The 18,941-nt window shown below is 37.7% G+C and overlaps 4 protein-coding genes across 4 annotated transcripts; 1 reads left to right on the top strand and 3 right to left on the bottom strand.

The window, feature by feature from the left end:
- Positions 1–635: 635 nt before the first annotated feature.
- LOC130721506 (leghemoglobin 2-like) lies at positions 636–2,923 on the bottom strand. Its single transcript, XM_057572306.1, has 4 exons — positions 2,777–2,923; positions 2,564–2,678; positions 1,093–1,209; positions 636–953 (listed from the first exon to the last, which is right to left on the bottom strand). Exons 1-4 carry the CDS (start codon positions 2,872–2,874, stop codon positions 825–827), a joined length of 459 nt encoding a protein of 152 aa, XP_057428289.1. The 5' UTR covers positions 2,875–2,923; the 3' UTR covers positions 636–824.
- Positions 2,924–6,836: 3,913 nt separating this feature from the next.
- LOC130718658 (leghemoglobin 2-like) lies at positions 6,837–7,751 on the bottom strand. The gene is made up of 4 exons (XM_057569281.1): positions 7,547–7,751; positions 7,291–7,405; positions 7,079–7,195; positions 6,837–6,971 (listed from the first exon to the last, which is right to left on the bottom strand). Exons 1-4 carry the CDS (start codon positions 7,669–7,671, stop codon positions 6,837–6,839), a joined length of 492 nt encoding a protein of 163 aa, XP_057425264.1. The 5' UTR covers positions 7,672–7,751.
- A 2,675-nt stretch (positions 7,752–10,426) lies between these two features.
- LOC130717663 (uncharacterized) lies at positions 10,427–12,643 on the top strand. The gene is made up of 2 exons (XM_057567989.1): positions 10,427–10,537; positions 10,710–12,643. The coding sequence occupies exon 2, from the start codon at positions 10,901–10,903 to the stop codon at positions 12,320–12,322; it is 1,422 nt and encodes a 473-aa protein (XP_057423972.1). The 5' UTR covers positions 10,427–10,537; positions 10,710–10,900; the 3' UTR covers positions 12,323–12,643.
- Positions 12,644–13,411: 768 nt separating this feature from the next.
- Positions 13,412–18,316, bottom strand: LOC130717661 (coatomer subunit alpha-1-like). Its single transcript, XM_057567988.1, has 3 exons — positions 17,860–18,316; positions 17,272–17,766; positions 13,412–16,782 (listed from the first exon to the last, which is right to left on the bottom strand). Exons 1-3 carry the CDS (start codon positions 18,065–18,067, stop codon positions 13,838–13,840), a joined length of 3,648 nt encoding a protein of 1,215 aa, XP_057423971.1. The 5' UTR covers positions 18,068–18,316; the 3' UTR covers positions 13,412–13,837.
- Positions 18,317–18,941: the final 625 nt, after the last annotated feature.

The following is an 18,941-nucleotide window of genomic DNA, read 5'->3' as shown; positions in this document are numbered from 1 at the left end:
AACTAATATTGATCAATTTTCATCTTTGTACGTTGTAACTGCCAAAGTGTAAAGCAATTTTCCACAATTACTCAATCAAGTTATGTTACATAAGATCAAATAATTACATTCATTTTTAATTATAATTAAAATTAAAAAAAATTGATGTGGGAGAGACTAATTGGATTTGTGAATAAAATGAGACATTGTTGTGCTTGCGGACCTTGACGAATCAAGTCAAGAGGCACAAGTCAGATAGGTGGTGAAGGTGAAAGATGATGATGTCGAAGCGTTTGTGTTTGATTCCATTGCAGATTTTCGAAAGAAATGATCGAAATTGATGGAAGAAATGATTGTGCCATTACAGTGGAGCTAGAGACGTCGGAGACATGTCTTAATCAAAGTGTTCTTTTTGTATGTAGTGTTTTATTGAATCAGATTCTTTAAGTTACACAAGAAAAATCAAACATCCTTTATACTAATCCATGCCATAAGCACCCTTTCACATTTTTAATATGGAATTAAAATTGAGTTTTTTCAGTTGATTTCTTCTTGCAATATGGGTAAGCGTAAAACCAATGATTTTCCAAACATGCTTTAAGAGAATATACAACTATGTGCCATAAACTATAATTGAAAAATTTAAAATGAGCATGCATAATTAGATCATGTAAATTAAACTTAAAAATAACTTAATAGTTTACATTAACTTATTATAACTGATGTTCATAACAGGATCATAATCCTTTCAATTGCTAAAAACATTAACCATGTGAATTAAAGTTTCATCACCAGTTTAACAAGTTTTAGTGAAATACAAATTGTTTATTGAGCAGATCCTAAGTTCAACTCATTCCCTTTTTAATCACCCCAGCCAATTCATCATAGGCTATTCCCCAAGCATTGCTCACTTCCTCGCTCCATTTATCTCCCATTGCTTCCTTTAACGTTTTCAGCAGGGCTTCTTTAAGCACCTATATATAATAAAGCATTAATGTCGAATTAGCTTTAATATTGTAACATTTTACTAGCAAGAAGAGACTCTACAAAAAAATTTTAAATACATCTATTGTAACATTTTATTCTGTTAAGTGTTATGTATTGTTCTTTTACCAGGAAATGGGGATCAAGTACTCTTCTTTGAGCATGCACATAACCCAAAAACTTCAAAGCAATTCTTTCCACTTCTACTTTTCCTTTTGCTCTTAGTTGAAGGGCTGAGTTGCGCGTCTACATGTTCAAAAACACATAACATCATATTAAAAAAAAAACTATTAAGAGCATTAAATACTGCTCTTATTGTGAAAATTTAATAGAATTTTATCAAGAAAATTTAATTTTTGACATGTTTTATGTAGTATAAAAGTTTTAAATCCCAGTTAATTACTTTCTTATTAACTTCTTAGTTTTTTTTTTCAATGTAAGTTCTTCATTAAAAGAGAGAATGGGGCTCCTACCAAAAAAAAAGAGAGAATGGGCCCTCAGCCCAAATGGGGGTGTGACTAGAGACAAAGTCGATTTACACTATACATATCTGAAAGAGATAGTTCACACTGAAAAGTGAGTAACATGACTAAAAACTAAGCAAGTACAAGTAGAAATGGCTAGGGTTATTACTTTTACTTTGAGGAACACATACCCACGCAAAAAATTGGTTACCGGGATCAGGGGTCGAATGGAGCATCATTTTCAACAAGGATCGAAGTCATAGCAAAACAATCTGAGTTCTATGTGTAAATTTCTTAGTCTGGCCGCTCTGGCGTCCTTTACGAGAGCTCTTGCTAGGGTGCTGGAGGTGCTAAGGGCCAATTGTTTTTCATAACTTTTGGTCTCATAATTTTTTTTATTTGAATTTAGAACTTATGATGTTATAACGCATATGTAACTTATTTTCAGTCACTAGTCCACGTGAACTTTTCACATCTGTGTTGGTCCCTAAAAAAATTCATTCATCAAACTTACATACTCATTCTCTCATTTCCCTCACCTTCATCAAACCATTTACTTTCTCACCCTCTCTCGACCATACCAGCCACCCATACCTCTTCTTCTCCACCTCATTCCACTACCAATTTCAGTTTAATGTTATGATCATACTCAATGTTCACCAAGAGTGAGAAAAGAGAGAAATATGAGTTATGGTGTGTAATGTAATGGAAAAAGAAGTAAAGGGAGATCAAAGAGAAATAAAAGTGCTAATATTTCAACAGTAGATTGCGGCATTATAATTAGTTGTCGCAACGAGTGCCGCCAAAGCTTCTAGCCTCTCCATTAGGGGGCTCTTCAATTCCTCAGAGGGAGGATTTCCTACCTACTCTACTCTGTTTTTCCCTTTACAATGAGGAGTCCATCCTCTAGGTAGGATTTCTCCACTTTTTCCCTTTCTTCAAACAATGAAGGCCAACGGGATGGAGAAGAAATTTGTAATCAAGAGAATAATCTCATTTCTTGATTGAATATTGCACGTAATTACCAGTTTAATTTGAAGAGTATCTTTTCACAAGAAGAAGAGAAGAATTTTGTAATCTCATAGAAAAGTGGCTTACATATAATTAATTATTTTATGTTGGATTGTAGTACTTACAAGTTCGAAAACCTTTTCACAATGAGCCTCCAGATCAAGATTATCCTTCGGTACTCCATCAGAGTCTTTTAAAAACGAGAACATGGCCTTTGCCTCAGGTGCTTTCTCCAATATCCTATATATGTTAATTTCCAAAAAACTCATAATTAACACTTAATCAGCCCTATCTCTAATTTAATTTCCAAAACGACAAAGAAAAATGAAAAAACTTACGAGGTATAGAAAATAATGCTGAGTTGTGGAATGTTTTGGCTGAATGCCTCCCATGAACTATTTACCAAAGCCTCTTGCTCCTCACTGAATGTAGCCATAATGTTCCTTTTTTGTTTTCCTTTAATTTGTATTCTTCATTGCAACAATTTTACATCCAATACTTGTTTATATAGGAGGAGGCTTTGGAGAGTGCCAAGAGTTGAAGTTGATACCTTGTGATTGTTTTTTATTGCATCTCTTGGCTTGTGGAGGGTGGTAAGAATATTCTGAGAGAAAGAATATTAAGCTAAATTCTCTACAAAACTAGGCAAGTATATCATGAAAGTAATATCTACCGGGGTGTGTACTCCTTTTCTTTCAACATTTCACATACATGATATTAGGAAGATTGAGTTAATTCCCTACAAATGTAGGAATCTTGAATTGCAAGCTTCGATTACAAACTAAAAACCCTACATATAGTCAAGGGTTCGATTCCTGGGCAGTGTGTATGAAGAAGCATTTGTTGGAAGAGACCTACCCACTTAACGTGATCTCAGAGCCTCGAAGGATTAGTCTCATGGTTATCGGCTGTGGGGATATATATCTTGGGAAAAAAAAAACCTACATATCAATAGTGACTGTATATCATTGACAGTACTAATTTCTACTTGTTTATTCATAAGTCATAACATATCATTATTTTTTGAAAATACCATTAATAGCTATTTTAATTTAAGAGAGCTTTAAATGAAACAAAGTATATATTCGGTGAATAACAATTTTTTTTAATAAATCAACCAAAAATCTAAGTCACTAATTACCCTCTATTTAAAAAAATTACTTCTATTTTTCAATAGACGTCCGTCCGCAAAAAAGTAATTATATATTAACAAAATAGTTAAATAAAAATTTAATAAGTTATAATTAATTAAATTAACCAAGGCACATTTAATAAAATAAGTTCACGAAATGAACTCTTGGTCTCTTGGGGGCATTGATAAGATAGTTTAATTTAGGCAATTGAGAGATGTTTATTTGTTATAGTTGTAAATTAAGCTTGCTTTTGTTGGCTTCTCATATATGCATCCAGTGATTGAAGTTTAGAGCAGCTTGCGATGTAGCGTAAAGTCACAATATCATGCTCAAACCTCAAATTGAAACAGGTTGCGGCTTCAGTGAGACTTTTAGGGATGAGGAATGTCTCATATGAAAACTTTCTAATGTGTTATTATGTTGAGTTTTTGTGTCTATTTTTCTTTTCATTCGTATTAAATATTTGTGAAACCCTTTAAATACTTATGAAGATGATGATAGACACAATATTCCACTTGACATTTTTTTTTTGGCATAAATATTTATTTCACTGCCTCAGAGATTGGCCCCACTCAAGGGAGATTTGGCAGATGGTGGGTGCGTTGGGATGGCCTAGGTTTCACGGGAGAGATAGTGGCGAATGGTTCCGGTGGCAGGCTCAAGGGATGAATGACACTCGTTTCTTGGCTTGTGTGTGCAGGGATCTGGAAGTGGCGCAATAATATGATTTTCGAGGAAGCGCCATGGACAATCAAGAGGCTTGGTGAAAGATCTGTCATGAGCATGACGAGATGGTGAGCGTGATGGACAACATCGATGTTACAAATGAGAGGAATTGGATGGGTGTTGCCGACGGCCGGAATGATAAACATGTGTGTGGACGGAAGCTACAACCCCAGGATCAGGAACATGGGCTATGATGATTTAATTCGGAACTCGCAAGGTTGCTGGGTGGCCAGGTTCCATGGCTCTCAAGCGCTGGGTGATGAGGAAAGTTGTTATTTCATGCCCATTCTGGATGACTTCCGAGAGGTGTTACACAGGCAATGACAGATTTCTCTAATTTGGATTGGGAGAGATTGTAATAAGCTCGCAGATTGGTTAGCTCGGAAGGGGGCGGCTTTGCCAACGACGTCCTTTTTTCGTATTCAAGAACCAACCATGGATTTAGAGATCCTCATGTGGAGGGATCGTTTGTTTAGTTGTTAGTCGCTCTTTTTGCAGTTTTCCGATGTAAAAAAAAATCACATAAGAGGATCCAAGCCCGACTTTAATTTAGAAGGTGCAATGGTGGTACACACAAAATATATATTGAAAATGGTGAATCAACACTGAAATAGACAACTTGTTCTTCTCTCTCATTCTTTTGCACTCTACTCCAGCACATCATTCAACATGCAACCACCATGTCCGAACCAGCCCCTCACTTCAAAATTTTACATGATTCTTGCTTGTATTTGTGTTAATCTATGCTAGATCCTCATAGATCTAATCATAAACTTCACTTTGTTCGGTTCAATTGGTTTAGATATGAGTTTAACTGATGAAAAAAACATATGGTTTTTTCGTTCACATTTGGCACCAAATATTTCATCATGTGTAATTCAAAATTTGTTCAAATTTGAGTTGAATTATTGTTAATCTACTTGCTATAGTGAAAGATCCTTGCTCTATGGTCATTTTAATAGTCGAAAATGAGTTATATCTAGCCTAATTTTTTTTATCTCAAATTCGGATTTCATTTCTCTTACTTTTGGAGCCAAAATTTCATTCAAAAGCTTCATGAAATTCTAATTTCAAACTTAGATCTCAAAGCTCTGTTTTCCATGTTTCTTCTTGTTTCCCATTTTTTCACCTGGCAGACTGGCACCTGTCTAATGCAAAATTGTCAAAAAAATCGTGAGTTTTGTAAAAGCAATGCAACAACTAGGCATCAATTCATATCAAAATACATGGAAAAATCACAAGAAAATAAACGCTCATCATAACCCTCAATGAAGAAGTAGGAATGAAATAAAAGAAGAGAAGGTGAGTCTTTGGGACTTTGGGAATATGTACCGGTGAAAGGAAAAATACCAAAAAGAAGAAATGTGGCTATACCTAGTGGGTATTATTACTATATGCGGAAAGAAAAAAAAATTAAAATATTAAAAACAAGTTGATAAATTTTGAGCTTGGCAGCCAATGTAAAAATAGGAAAACACAAAGTTATGGGGTACCATTTTTTTTACATTAAAGTCATGGGGCACCTTCTTTTACGCTATGTTTGGTTTAGAAGTGAGAAGATGAGTAGAGAGAAGATGTAAGAAATATAGTAGATTTAGAGACTGTTTAGTATGTGAGAGAAAGAAGATAAATATAAGAGAAAGATAGTGTGAGTGGTAATAAAAATACTCTTTTACCCAAAATAAAAAATGAAACAATTGTAAACAAGAGAACACTTTCGGAAAAAAGAGGGAAGAATTCCTGTTCCACCATCTCTTCAACTTTAGAGAAGATCTCAAAAAGTGGGTAGGTCCCAAAGTCACTCTTCTCTCATCCCTCTATCTCACCTTCACCAAAGTAAGGTGTCTCTCCTCATCTTCTCTAACTCTCTCTTTCTCGTCTCTTTCTGCTCAAGTATTTCTCTATCAAACCAATCATCATTGGGAGGAAATTAAATATTTAGGATGGTAACAATGCAATATAAAGTATTAAACATTGAAAGTTATGTGAGGACATTTTTATAGGTTATTTAGTATGATAAAAAAAGATGAGAAAGAATGAGGTGTAGTGTTGCATTTTGTGTAAAAAAACAAATTACCCACATAATACATTTTCTTGCTTTTGCAGTAGAAGACTAGAATAAGTAGAAAGTGAGGCTTAAAAAGGAAAATAAAACAACAAGGTCAAATCTCTCTCTTAGCTAAATCATTGCATACCAAACGAGGAGAGTGCATCTCCATCTGGCCAATCTCTCTCTTGCTTGGATCTCTACACACACACTCTCTCTTTGATAACAAACAGACTGTAAGAATTTGTCATGGTCTTTACTATCTAAGGAAGATGTAGTAAGGAAATTCCCATTCAAGGCCATGACAGCAATGTAAAGATCTCTAGTTTAAGGCCTTAGGAAAGACAACATTTCAAAGAAGATGCTTTCACCATCCATATTTCTTCATTTACAAATCACAAATATCAAAGATTTTGTATCTCTCATTTATAACATGGATTTGTGAAACAATTTCAATGAACAAAAATAATTACACTTACTTATATCCAGAGCCTAACTTTCACTCATCTCCTTCTTAATTGCAATTGCCAATTTATCATAGGCTACTTCCCAAGCATTGCTCATTTCTTCGCTCCATTTATCCCCCACTGCTTCCTTTATTGTTTTCAGCAGTGCTTCTTTAACCACCTACAAAGCATTAACATCAATTTAGCTTGCTTTGGATTGTTCATTTAATATCTCATCTGATTTTCATTATTTTATTTTATTTTGCTATGTAATGTGTATGATCATACCACAAAATGGTGATCCGTAACTCCTCTATGAACATGGACAGAACCCAAATATTGAAATGTAGCATCCGTCACATCTATTTCTCCGGTTGCTCGGAGTTGAAACGCCGTGTCACGTGTCTACAAACCAAACAAACAAATCGTATCAAATAAAGAAGTTATATCAATTAATTTGATCGATTTTGTTTTGAACTGAAAATCAAACATTAACTTACCATTTCGAAAAGTTTTTCAGCCTGAGCCTCGAGCTTAAGATTATTGTGAGGCACTCCATCACAGTCCTTTAGAAAAAAGAACATGTCCTTCACTTCTGGTGATTTCTCCAATATGCTATTTTTTATCAATCAAACCAACGCCACAAAGGGACTCAAATCTAATTAACCATTAATTAATTCCAGAACACAAAAAATCAACAACAGCATTGGAAATTAATTAAGCAGGAATTGAGATTTGAGAGAAAAATAAACTCACAAGGTGTAGAAGAGAACACTGTAGTGAGAAATGTTTTTCTTGAATGCTTCCCATGAGGTTTCCACTAAAGCCTCTTGCCTCTCAGTGAAAGGTACCATGTTCTCTTTGTTATTTGTATCCTCCATTAATAAATGCAACAGATTTACATTTATATATGAGGCAATTAAGGAGAGATAGATGAAGGTGGTTTGTGATGAATGAAAAAGTCAGGTCAATTGGTGACAAACAGGAGGAGGAAGATCACGGGAACATAGCTGATCAACTCAGACGAGTTAGTTAGAGTCAGTATTTTTTTTTAGGGAGTTAGAGTCAGTGTTAATTGGGTTGGAAACAAATGCAAAATTTAAGGAATATTTGGAGACAAGGACATAAATGCACAAGGCATAAAATATTGGCCTCAAGGCTTCTGTAACATGAGAAGAGATAGAAGTATTTTAGTGAGAAATTTTAAAAAATGTGAACAATACATTTCTTGACACAATTATTATATTTTTTTAAAAAAATTATTACATATCATATGAAATTTAGAGAATGTCACTTAAGTGATAAGAAGGGGAAGCAACCAATAAAAAGATAGGCCCAAAACCCCCCACTGAGCACAAAAACAAAAGTCTATCAAAACAACACACAACACCAATCTCAAACAAAATAAACCCTCAAAAACCTATAAAAGCTGCACAAAAAGAAGACTCTCAATAGCCAGGAAAATGAACACACAAATCAACATCACTAGGACGCTAAGAAGAGAATATTGTCCTAAATTCATCTGCCGACCCGCGAATAGCTTGAAGGTCATTGTCGGGGTATTCAAGACCGAAGACTTTCTTGAGCAGCCACGTCTTCTTTCTCTAGTAAAATACGCGCCAACATAATCAACATATGGAAGCGCATGCTCTGGAACATCTACAGAAATATGAATGTCATACAAACCATTCCCCCTCTCTGATAGAGGCTCAGCACCTCCAGAGGAAACTACCATAGACCCAGAAGGTCGTCCTCTCTTTAGCTTCTTGGGACGTCCACGAGGCCTCAAAGAACTTCCTTTTAAACCTTAAAAAACCTTTTGCACTACATGACATTTCACCTTGCAAATAGTCTCATTAGGAGAGGGTGAGATAACCAAGCATCTCTCATGATCAGACGATCTTGATGCACCAGAGATCGAACCAAACAAAGGCGACTATCTACCCTCAATATTTTTGAATTCTTTTCATAATCTCAAATTTCAATAATTTTTTTCTTTTTATTTAAATTTTTTTCCCATAATATAATTGTAGTAAACTATTTATTAACACTTTTAATTACATGACATTGCGTTAATAAGAGTTTGGGGAATTTGGAAATGGCGCAATAATATGGTGCTAGATCAGAACAAGTGGTCTCTGCAAGTGGCGTGGCAGAAAATTTGCCATAATCATGATGTTTTCTTGTGCGCGTCCCAGTCGGCAGCGACGTTGGATCGTTCAACGCTGATGTGTACCAGGTGGCGAGCTCCTCCGGAGGGCTATATGAAACTAAGCACTGATGGAAGCTTCCGTGAAGTCGATAACATTATGGGTGGGGGAGGTTTAATCAGAGATAATGCGGGGAAGTGGATTCGCGACTTCCTTTGGACCGGTGTGGGTGGAGACCCTTTCCTGGCCGAAGCTACAGCCCTTCGTGAGGAATGTTTTATGTGAAGTTGATTGCGCTGAATTGGTGAGGCTTCTGTCGAATGCCAGTAGCTGCAGCTTCCACGTACATGGGCTGCTACTGCAGGAGCTTTGTGACCTCTTAAAGAGAGGCTGGCGAACGAAACTTGCGTGGATTAGTAGGTATCAGAATAAGGCAGCTGATTGTCTCGCGAAGCATGTTTCCTCCTCACACTCCCTCGGAGTTTCTGCTGTTGATTTCCCCTTCCTGGAGCTAGAAGTTATCTTGTTGAGTGACTCTCTAGCAATCCCTTGGTGCTGTTCGGGGTGGTTGTTGTTTTCAGTTTTTAGTTTTGAAATGTTATTTTCAAAACAAAACTTGTTCGGTAAATTTAGTTTTGATTTCCTTTTTAACCCAATTTCACAACACTTTTCCCCTTGTTTTAAAAACCAAAATAATAGGTTTGTTGTTTATTGTTTTAAGTTTTAAAAGTTTGAATTACGATGGATAACTGTTTTACTTGATCATGGGAAGAGTACGTGGCAATCAAATTAATCTATTTCTGACTTCTTGCTGATTTTACGTAACTGGTATAGCATTGCTTTCTTTTTGCTCCCACCTCTAATTTTACAACCGTTTTATAATTAAAAAAATTAAAAATTAAAACCAGTTTTAGTTTTCCAAATTTTCAAAGCTTTAAATTTACAACCACCCCGAACAGGGCCTTAGCTTTTTAGTTGTCTTGTTAATTTTCCGATGCACTAAAAAAAATAACAGCCCTTTGTCAAAAAAAAAAATAACAGCTTTTACAATTTAACAGATTTTTTATTAAAAACCATAATCTCTCCCATACGTATGATTTTATGCTTGTTTACAAATCAGACTTAGTTTCCTCTATTATAATTGATATTTAATTAATCAACAACAATTTTTTGGGTTATCAAAAGTCCTTTTTAAGTAAACTCACTACCTGACTTTTATATTTATAATTTTTGGTACACTTCTATTGTTATAGTTACTAAAAAAATTTACGCGTGTTTGAATTTCAATTAGGTTAAAACTTAAATATAAAATTATTTCACTCAATGGAACGTGTGAGTTTCTTACATTTTCAAAGTGTTCCTGAATTCCAATGCACTCAATGTGATTTTCAACTAAAAATCAAACACTCACTACATTTGATTGACAGTTAGCATGACAATCAAATGCCAATGTATTAAGAGATATACTTTAAGAAAATTCATGTATGTTAAGACCTCTATGATATGACATTACATAATATATAAAAGAGGAAACGAATATACGTTAGATAAAGTGGTTCTGAGCAAAAGGAAAACCATCACAAACAACACAACACAGGTGAGTGAAATCACTGATCCTAGAGACTGAGAGTGAGAGTGAGAGTGTTTTTGATTTGGTTGATAACACTGTGATAGTGATAACAGAGTAGCCATTTGATTTGAGTGAAGAAAACCTTGTACTTTTTGATTCTGAAATCGTTGTTGAATTGTTGAGTTTTGTGTTTTTTAAGGTAGGCAATCAAGATGAGGATTATGATCAAGGGCGGTGTTTGGAAAAACACCGAAGATGAAATCCTCAAAGCTGCTGTGAATCTGTGATGAAATCCTCAAAGCTGCCGCTCATCCTCTTCCCAGATCTGCAACAGCACATCTCACCGGCCAGCCACCAGTGCCGGCCGCCTGCTCTACTCACTCTCCTTCCATGGTTCTGAAGCTCACCCTCACATCACCTCACGAAGCCGAAACCCAAATCGAAATCTCTCTCCGACAAGCCTTCATCTCTCTCGAACCATCCCTGAAACCACCCTTTTCCTTAGCCATTCCAAACTCCGATGACTACACTCACCTCAACCGCGCCATCCTCCACGGCGTTCTCGCCGAACCCCATCTCGCCAAAACCCACATCAAACACCTTCACGGCATTGTCACTGATGGGTACTCCACCTTCATCAACTTGCTCCTCGATATCGTTCACACCCTCTACCCCAAGCTCCTTGCTCCGGTGAAAACCCAGTTGCTCTGGGTCACTGAGGAAATGGTTCATGTATCTGCAATCGGGTTTGAACCTCTTTTACTTACCCTTTTGAGGCAAATCCTTGGTGGTGATTTCAGTGATGGAAATTTGTGGCTGTGTTCGAAAATGGTGACCCTCTTTCTGGAAAATTGGGAGTGTTTTCTGGATGAAGCACCGAGTGTTCTGTGTAGTGCACTGTATGTGTTTCTTAGAGTTTTGCATGATCATTGTTCTGTCAATGTTGAGAAGTTGAAGACTCTGAGGCGTTTGGAGATTCATTTCTGTGTGAAGGTGGTGAGGGAAGAGTTTCACTTGTGTTTGAAAATTGGGAGGGATTTCATTCGGTTGTTGCAGGATTTGGTTCATGTTCCTGAGTTTCAGGCTATATGGAAGGACCTGATGGTGAATCCTTCAAGTTTCAACACTCCAGAGTTTGTGGGTGTTTCTCAGTTTTACCACACTAGGACTTCAAGTAAGTATGCTTTGCTTAGAATCAGTCCTGAAATGGAGACCCAGTTGAGGTTTTTGCTTACATATGTCAAGTTTGGGAATCATAAGAGGCATCAATTGTGGTTTGGTAGGAAGTTTCTCAATGAGCCTGATAAAGAGACTGTTATAGTTGACATGGTTAAGTTCATATGCTGTGCACACCATCCCCCAAATGAGATTATTCAGTCTGATATTGTTCCTAGATGGGCTGTGATTGGTTGGCTTTTGAAGTGTTGTAGGAAGAATCATGTTGAGAATAGTGTGAAACTGGCTTTGTTTTATGACTGGCTCTTCTTTGATGGAAGGGTGGACAACATCATGAACATTGAGCCTGCAATGTTGTTGATGGTGCATTGTATTCCAAAGTACATTGACATAACTAACGCTCTTCTTGGGTTCTTGTTGCATCTTCTGGACACCTATGATGTGCAACATAAGGATGTTATAGTTAAAGGTGTTGGGTCAGCTTTTCACTCACTTGCTAGCAAAGGTGTGATTCAGTCGCTTGATGTTTTGACTTCTTGTCCTGCATTGTCACCTCTTCTAAGAGAGTGTCTTGGCAGGTTACTATCAGATTTAAAGCTTGGGAGTTCTAATGGATTTCTGACAGGACAGTTCTGACCTAAGGGTTTCTTAAATTTGTCTTTGATATAAACAAGGTAGCTAAGATTATTATAGGAGAATATGTAGCAAGAAGAGAAGAAGGTTACTCTTGCCCGGGCCCTGTGGTTTGCCCATCTTAATTGATTGATTGTGGGTACATAGTAATTTTTCCTACTTTTGGATTTGGCAATTTCTGTCTTCCAAGACTTGAAACTTTATGTTTGTTCTTTACATCAGAGGCTAGGACTACTGTCCTGAACAGGAAATTGTACTTTTTAAGATTATGTAGAATATAATTTTTCCCCCACTGGTTTTGAATACATCGAATAACTTCAAAAACCGTATGGATTTTGTTGGCTCAACGACTTAGTGCATGTTTAGTTTTCAGTTCAAAACATTTGGTACATTGTAAATTAGGATAATGATTTCCAATGCACATTTATCCAACTAAATGCACTTGTGGGATCGGTGAATGATCCAACGGAGCAAACAAGTTATTATACTTATATGGAAGTAAATAATCTACTAAAACATGTTTGGAATGTCATGAGATATCCGCACTACCTCATGTTGATAGTGTCCTTGTTTGTATTGTGGCTGACCAGATTAATGTCACTAAAACCATGGAATATGGCTATGTCTTGAGTTGCCTTCTTATCTGAAGAGGCTAATGCTATACTTGCTACTATTTCTTTGGTATGTCAAAAATTCAGCGGTGTAGAGGGCAAAGAAGGGGTTTGCTCCACTCTATTCCGAGAATATAGCCATCAGAAAATCAATATGCAATGGATTTAGGCTACTATCAGTTTGGTTGGAGAAAATAGCCAAGTTAATACATTTAGGACAACATGTGGCATAAATTGAAATGTTGACTCAAAATTCCCTCAAAAAGACATAACACATTCAGACTCAATAGGGCCATGGCTCTCTCGAAATCTTTGGAATAAATGACTTGTTTCTTTGAAGATATAACTAATGCTGCAGACTTAGGTGACTAACAAAGCACGCTGAAAGGCCTTATTTCACAATCATATGATTAGACCTAATTTCACATCCAGCAATTAAAAGGAATCAGACACATAATAGCAAACATAGGAAGTAGCAAGATCTAAGAAATCTCGAGGGTCATTTAGAACCACTAGAAGCTATAAATAAATTCCAAGGCCTGAGAATGTAATAAAGAATTAAGTACATCGAAACAACATGAATGGACTGAAGCCCGACTGAACACATGATATCTACTTAGCCAAACAAAAAAAAACCGCGCAAAGTACAATCTGTAACCATCATATGATCCAAGTACAACCCTTCACTTTCTTGTATATGAAAAACTAACACCCCTCAGCATACGAAATGGGTTTATTACATTGAAAATCATATTCAACAGAATAAAAGGGCAAAAAGTAATTCCTCAGTGTTTCTAGTTTCTACCACAGTACCATGAATATATTAACTAACCAGCAGAGATCTATCCAGTGCTGAAAATTGACCTGAAACAAAATTAGAGAAAAATGCTCCAGTACTGTTGCTCAATCAGCGTTTCTGGGAAGGTGAACAGAGTAGTCCAGAAGCATCTGCTCCTACCACAGCAAGGTCACAAACAGTACATAGCTGCGCCTCCTGGCTTGGCACAAAACGAGATGTGCAATATGGGCAAGAGACATCCTTCTGTCCTCGGTAGATTGGCACATATGTCGCACCACAGATTACAAATGGGTTCCGGAAATCATAGTTCAGCTCTGTGGCATCAGTCATATTTCTTTCGGCAGCTGCCAGCACTTGCCTTGCTTGCTTAGCTTGGTTTTCAATGGTAGGACTTGTCTCAAGCAGCCGCCTGGCAAAGTTCGCAGCAGAAGCAAGGTTCTTTGACCTGAAGCAGACAGTCATTGCACTCTGCAAAGCTAACCTCAAGTGAGGTGCCTGAAGGTTGCAGTGAGTGAAATAAGCAGCAAGCTCCTGCAGTCGTGCTGGATTGTCCTTGATTTCCCTCCTCTTCAGCTCCATCTGCAGACCCAAAACATACTCTTTGACTATGATAATCAGTTCCTTCACCTCATCCACTTCCCTTCTTGACTCCACAACAATCAAAGGAATTGTATGAAGGATATTAACAAATGTCCGAAGAGCCTCTGTGAATTTTCCAGCAGTAAAGAACCTATAACCAGCTTTAAGTTTTTCATCCAATTGGGACAACTTGAAAGGAAGTACTGGTGAGCCTCTTACATTTGGACTAGATGACTCGGTCCAATCTCTTTCAATTGCAAGTGGTATGACTGGAGCAGACGAAAATGCACGCAGATAGGAATGGCTCCCAGTATGAAGATCGAGAAACATGGATTTCAAGGGGGCAAAATTTCTTATCCCAAGCTGCCGGTTCAGTAACCTCATTGCAGTATCAAAATTTCCTGCAGCTGCATGATCAGCTGCAAGAGATGATTTCTGAATCCATATATTGCTTACCGGCATGCCAGGTGTTGGGGCCACAAAAACTGAAGATTGTGTAGCGCTGGAAGCTTTTGGGGTGTCAACTTCAGGGCCCAGCCCTAAATCCTCCAACTCCCATCCACCCTCTTCATCATTTTCTTCAGCCACTTCTCCATCCTCCAATTCTCCATTTTGTAAGCCATCTGCATCAACTATGTCAAGCTCCTCACCCCAATCACCATCAACAGCCTCATACTCTTCTTCATCAGCAACACCCCGACCAATATTGTCAAACGCACCATCAAACATGCCCCGCATGACCCTGAGAAGGGGCCAATCACTTCCAGAAATGACGGGTGATGGGGGTATCAAAAGAGACGGTACTTTTCCCTCTGGCAAAGAGGGAACATTATCTCCCAGTTCAGCTGCAAGCCGTTCTGCAACATCATGTAGCCCATGGACTGATGCAGTGATGTAAGCAAGAGGCAAATGGCCCACATTCTCCAAGATCTTCACACGTTCTCGAATATCACCCATATATAAGGCATTGTGAAACTGGCCCATCACATCATTCTTGACTTCAGCAATTTTCAACATTTTTGATAGTTTCTCCTTGTTACCAGTTATGAGATAAAGGAAAGACAATCTCTCAAAATTTTTGGTTCTCTGGTATGCATACTCTACTATACCAGCATTGCCTTGGCGAAGAGCCTCAACCCCTAATCGATACCAGTGATCTTTCTCATCAATTGCTGTAGCAGATGCAACTGCAATTTGGATGTTGCCACTCTCTAAAGCCAAATTGAACCGAATTCTCTCATCTTTCACAAAATGCAGGGCAACCTCAGGAAATCCCTTCTGTTGTAGATAAGCAATCATAGCCTGCCCGCAAAGCTGTGAGTTCCTTATCATGTTCATAACATGGTCATATCTTTTCTTCAAGAGGGAAAGCTTGAAAATATATTCAGTTGCGTCAATAATTATTGTTCTGCTCTTTCCATCCCGATCCAAGCAGAAGATTGTGTTTCCAGAAACCTTTGTGATATAAATTGGAATGTCCAGAGTTTTTATTATGCCATTATCTCCATTAGGAAGACAGTATTTGATGTGATTTAGTGTTGTGTAAATGAAAACACCATTGTCATCCCATGCTCCACTCTTTACACGGATTGTCTCGTGGAGAGTGCATTGGTGCACAAGCTTCTTGCTAGCAATTATAATGGCATGTTTGCTGAGCAAAGCAACATTTTCCATGTCATTAGACCACACGACATATTTGATAAAAGGGGTCTGAAGATCACCAAGAAGAATCCTCTGCTGAAGATCAAATATAACAACCCTGTCCTCTGACCTACATAGCAAGTTGCCTGTTCCTGCATAGAATATGGCATCGGTGGCAATCGGAAGGACACTCTTTTTAACAATCTCATTTTTTAAATTTTTTATCAGGACTTGATTGTTGCTTTTCTCAAGCACAGCAAATCGATTACGAGCCACAAAGACTGCTGATCCTCCATGGCCTTTTTTTGCATCTTGCACATCACCTCCTCTACCATAACCATCCTTTGATATGCAATATAATTCATAGGATCCACCATCCACATCTGAACACAGAAGAAATGCATTTTCAGATGGGCTATAGGAAAGAGTCTTTGGGCTCTGATTCAAGCTTAAAGAGCCAGGTCGTCGGAATGGAAGTACTTGCACATCTCTCTGTGTTGAAAATTCATAGAAACACAAGAACCGATCTTTTGTGTAGAACAAAGAATCACCGCTAACCACAAAAGCAGGCCTTTCTCGCTCCAGCTTAAAAACAATCATGCCACTGTCATGACCAGCTGCAAGCAGATTCATCTCAGGATGAGCAGCAAGAATCCAAAACCTGTCATGCTCCCGGCGGAATGTTTGGACTCCAGTTCGCTTTGTCGCATCCCATATGCGAATACTCTTATCCTCAGAATTAGACACTATGATATCCTGCTTGGCATGGAACATAACACAGGAAACATTATTCATGTGCCCCCTCAAGGTGTCCACTTCCCATGCCTTCGTGTCTGAAATAGAATCACATTTCATTCATTAGCAGCAAAAACAAGCCCACTTCAAATACTAACTAGTTAATTTTTCACTACGCACTACATGATCTAATTCATCTCAGGTTGACATAATATTTCATTTTCGGTTTTCACCACAACTAACAGATTTCCTCCACATTCCACTCAGGCAACCACTCATGTTAATACTATGATCAGCATAGCATCAATACACTACATGAAAATCCAGCACTTCAAATAAGCAATGGAAAGTCAGATATGCAATGTTCATTTTCAGTTTTCACCACAACTAACAGCTTTCCTCCACAGGCAACCACTCATGTTAATACAATGATCAGCATAGCATCTATATACTACATGAACATCCAGACAGCCCAGCACTTAAAATTATCAATCAAAAGTCAGATATGCAATGTGGAATTGTCAACACTTACTTATAACTAAAGAACACAACATAAAGTAAATAAAACTAGAAGGTTTGGTATTCACCGTTCATCCTCCAAAGCTTCACTTGCCGGTCATCTGCAGCCGAGACAATAAGAGGCAGCGCGGGATGAAACGAAGCCCAATTAACTCCGCGGTCATGCCCTTCCAAAACATACTTAACAACAGCATCAACCCCACCAAATAGGTCAGTATTCATCTGACTCAACCGCAATATATCATCAGCAGGGGAAGCATTCTTCCTCTTGAGAGACCCAATATCCCAAACACGAACCGTCTGATCCAGCGACGCCGACACAACGAGATCCTCCCTAGGATGAAACAGCGCACACATAACATAATGATTGTGCCCAGTAAGAACCGAAATGCAGGTCCGTGACTGCCAGTTCCAGATGCGAATGGTCTGATCATCACTAGCACTCACAATCCAGGGACTCTCATGGTGAAACTGCACAGTGCGGATGTAATCAAGATGACCCAGAAGCGTAAACAAACAGCGATGCAGCTTGTAGTTCCAAACCTTGATCTTGTAATCATCACCTGCAATTCAATTCAAAAAATCTCAGATCTAAGAATTGGATTGGAAATGGGAATGAATGAAGGGTGAGAGAGAGAGAGAGAGAGAGTGTGTACCGCCGGAGACGAAGAGGGGTTGAGAGTGATGAAAATGGACGCCTCTGACGGGGCCGTCGTGCTCGTCGAATTTGTCGATTAGGGTTCCCATGCGGTAATCCCAAAGCTGGATGACGCCGCTGTGGAGACTGGCGAGGATCCATGGGCGTTTGGGGTGGAAGCTGAGACCCTTTACTCGGTTACTCTTGGTTTCGAACTTGGTCAGCATCTTCTTCGATTGTTGATGCTGATGATGCTAATCAACTGCGATTGGATCGAGAAATGGGGATCGAGAGTGATGCAGTGATGCGATTAGGGTTTGAGGGAAGATGAGAGAGGATTGAGATCAGAGATGAAGAAGAAGAAGAAGAAGAAGAAGAAGAAGAGGGTTTTGTTGAGATTGAGATTGAGATTGAGATTGAGATTGAGATCTGAGATCCTTCGTCTCGAGCATACCCGCGTTACAAGTGCGTTTTCCTCACACTCACTCACACAAACATATAACAAAAATATTATAGTTATAAAAATATAGAAAATATTGCAAAAATATATTTTCTCTTATAACTTTAATTTCAAAACACATGCTCCTCTATTTCATTTCCACTCGATTTGACTTCCACTCTAGAGATATACATTGGGCTTCTAAGGTGCAATATATTCTACGTCTTGCATCGCTCCGTGCATGAAACATTTACGGCCATAGAAATGAAATATTCTGTTAAGATGTTGTATTTATAACCTGCTATACTTGTAATTTTATATTTGTAATATAAAAAATACAAATGAAATATATGACTAGTGATGTAAGAGGGAAAAAATGGCTCTCAAAATAGGATGAAAGATAAATTGATATAGGTAAAAGGGTGCTCGTTTTCATCATTATCTTTGGAAAATAGGTAAAATGGTTCCTAAAAACTAAAATTGATAATTTTTTTCATCTTTCAAGAATTACATTGATCATGATATTCATTTCTTAATGACTAAATTGATCGATTTTTTCATTTTTTTATTGACTACTAGTGTATTTTCATATTTTAAGGACTAAAAGTGATAGTGCTTTTATAGTATTAGTAATTATTTTGTCTCTTTTCATTTTATTACAT

Source organism: Lotus japonicus, chromosome 5 (genome assembly GCF_012489685.1).
Source record: "Lotus japonicus ecotype B-129 chromosome 5, LjGifu_v1.2".
Classification (NCBI taxonomy): Eukaryota; Viridiplantae; Streptophyta; class Magnoliopsida; order Fabales; family Fabaceae; genus Lotus; species Lotus japonicus.
The sequence above is the reverse complement of the archived record's forward strand: the minus strand, read 5'-3'. Positions and strand labels throughout refer to the sequence as shown.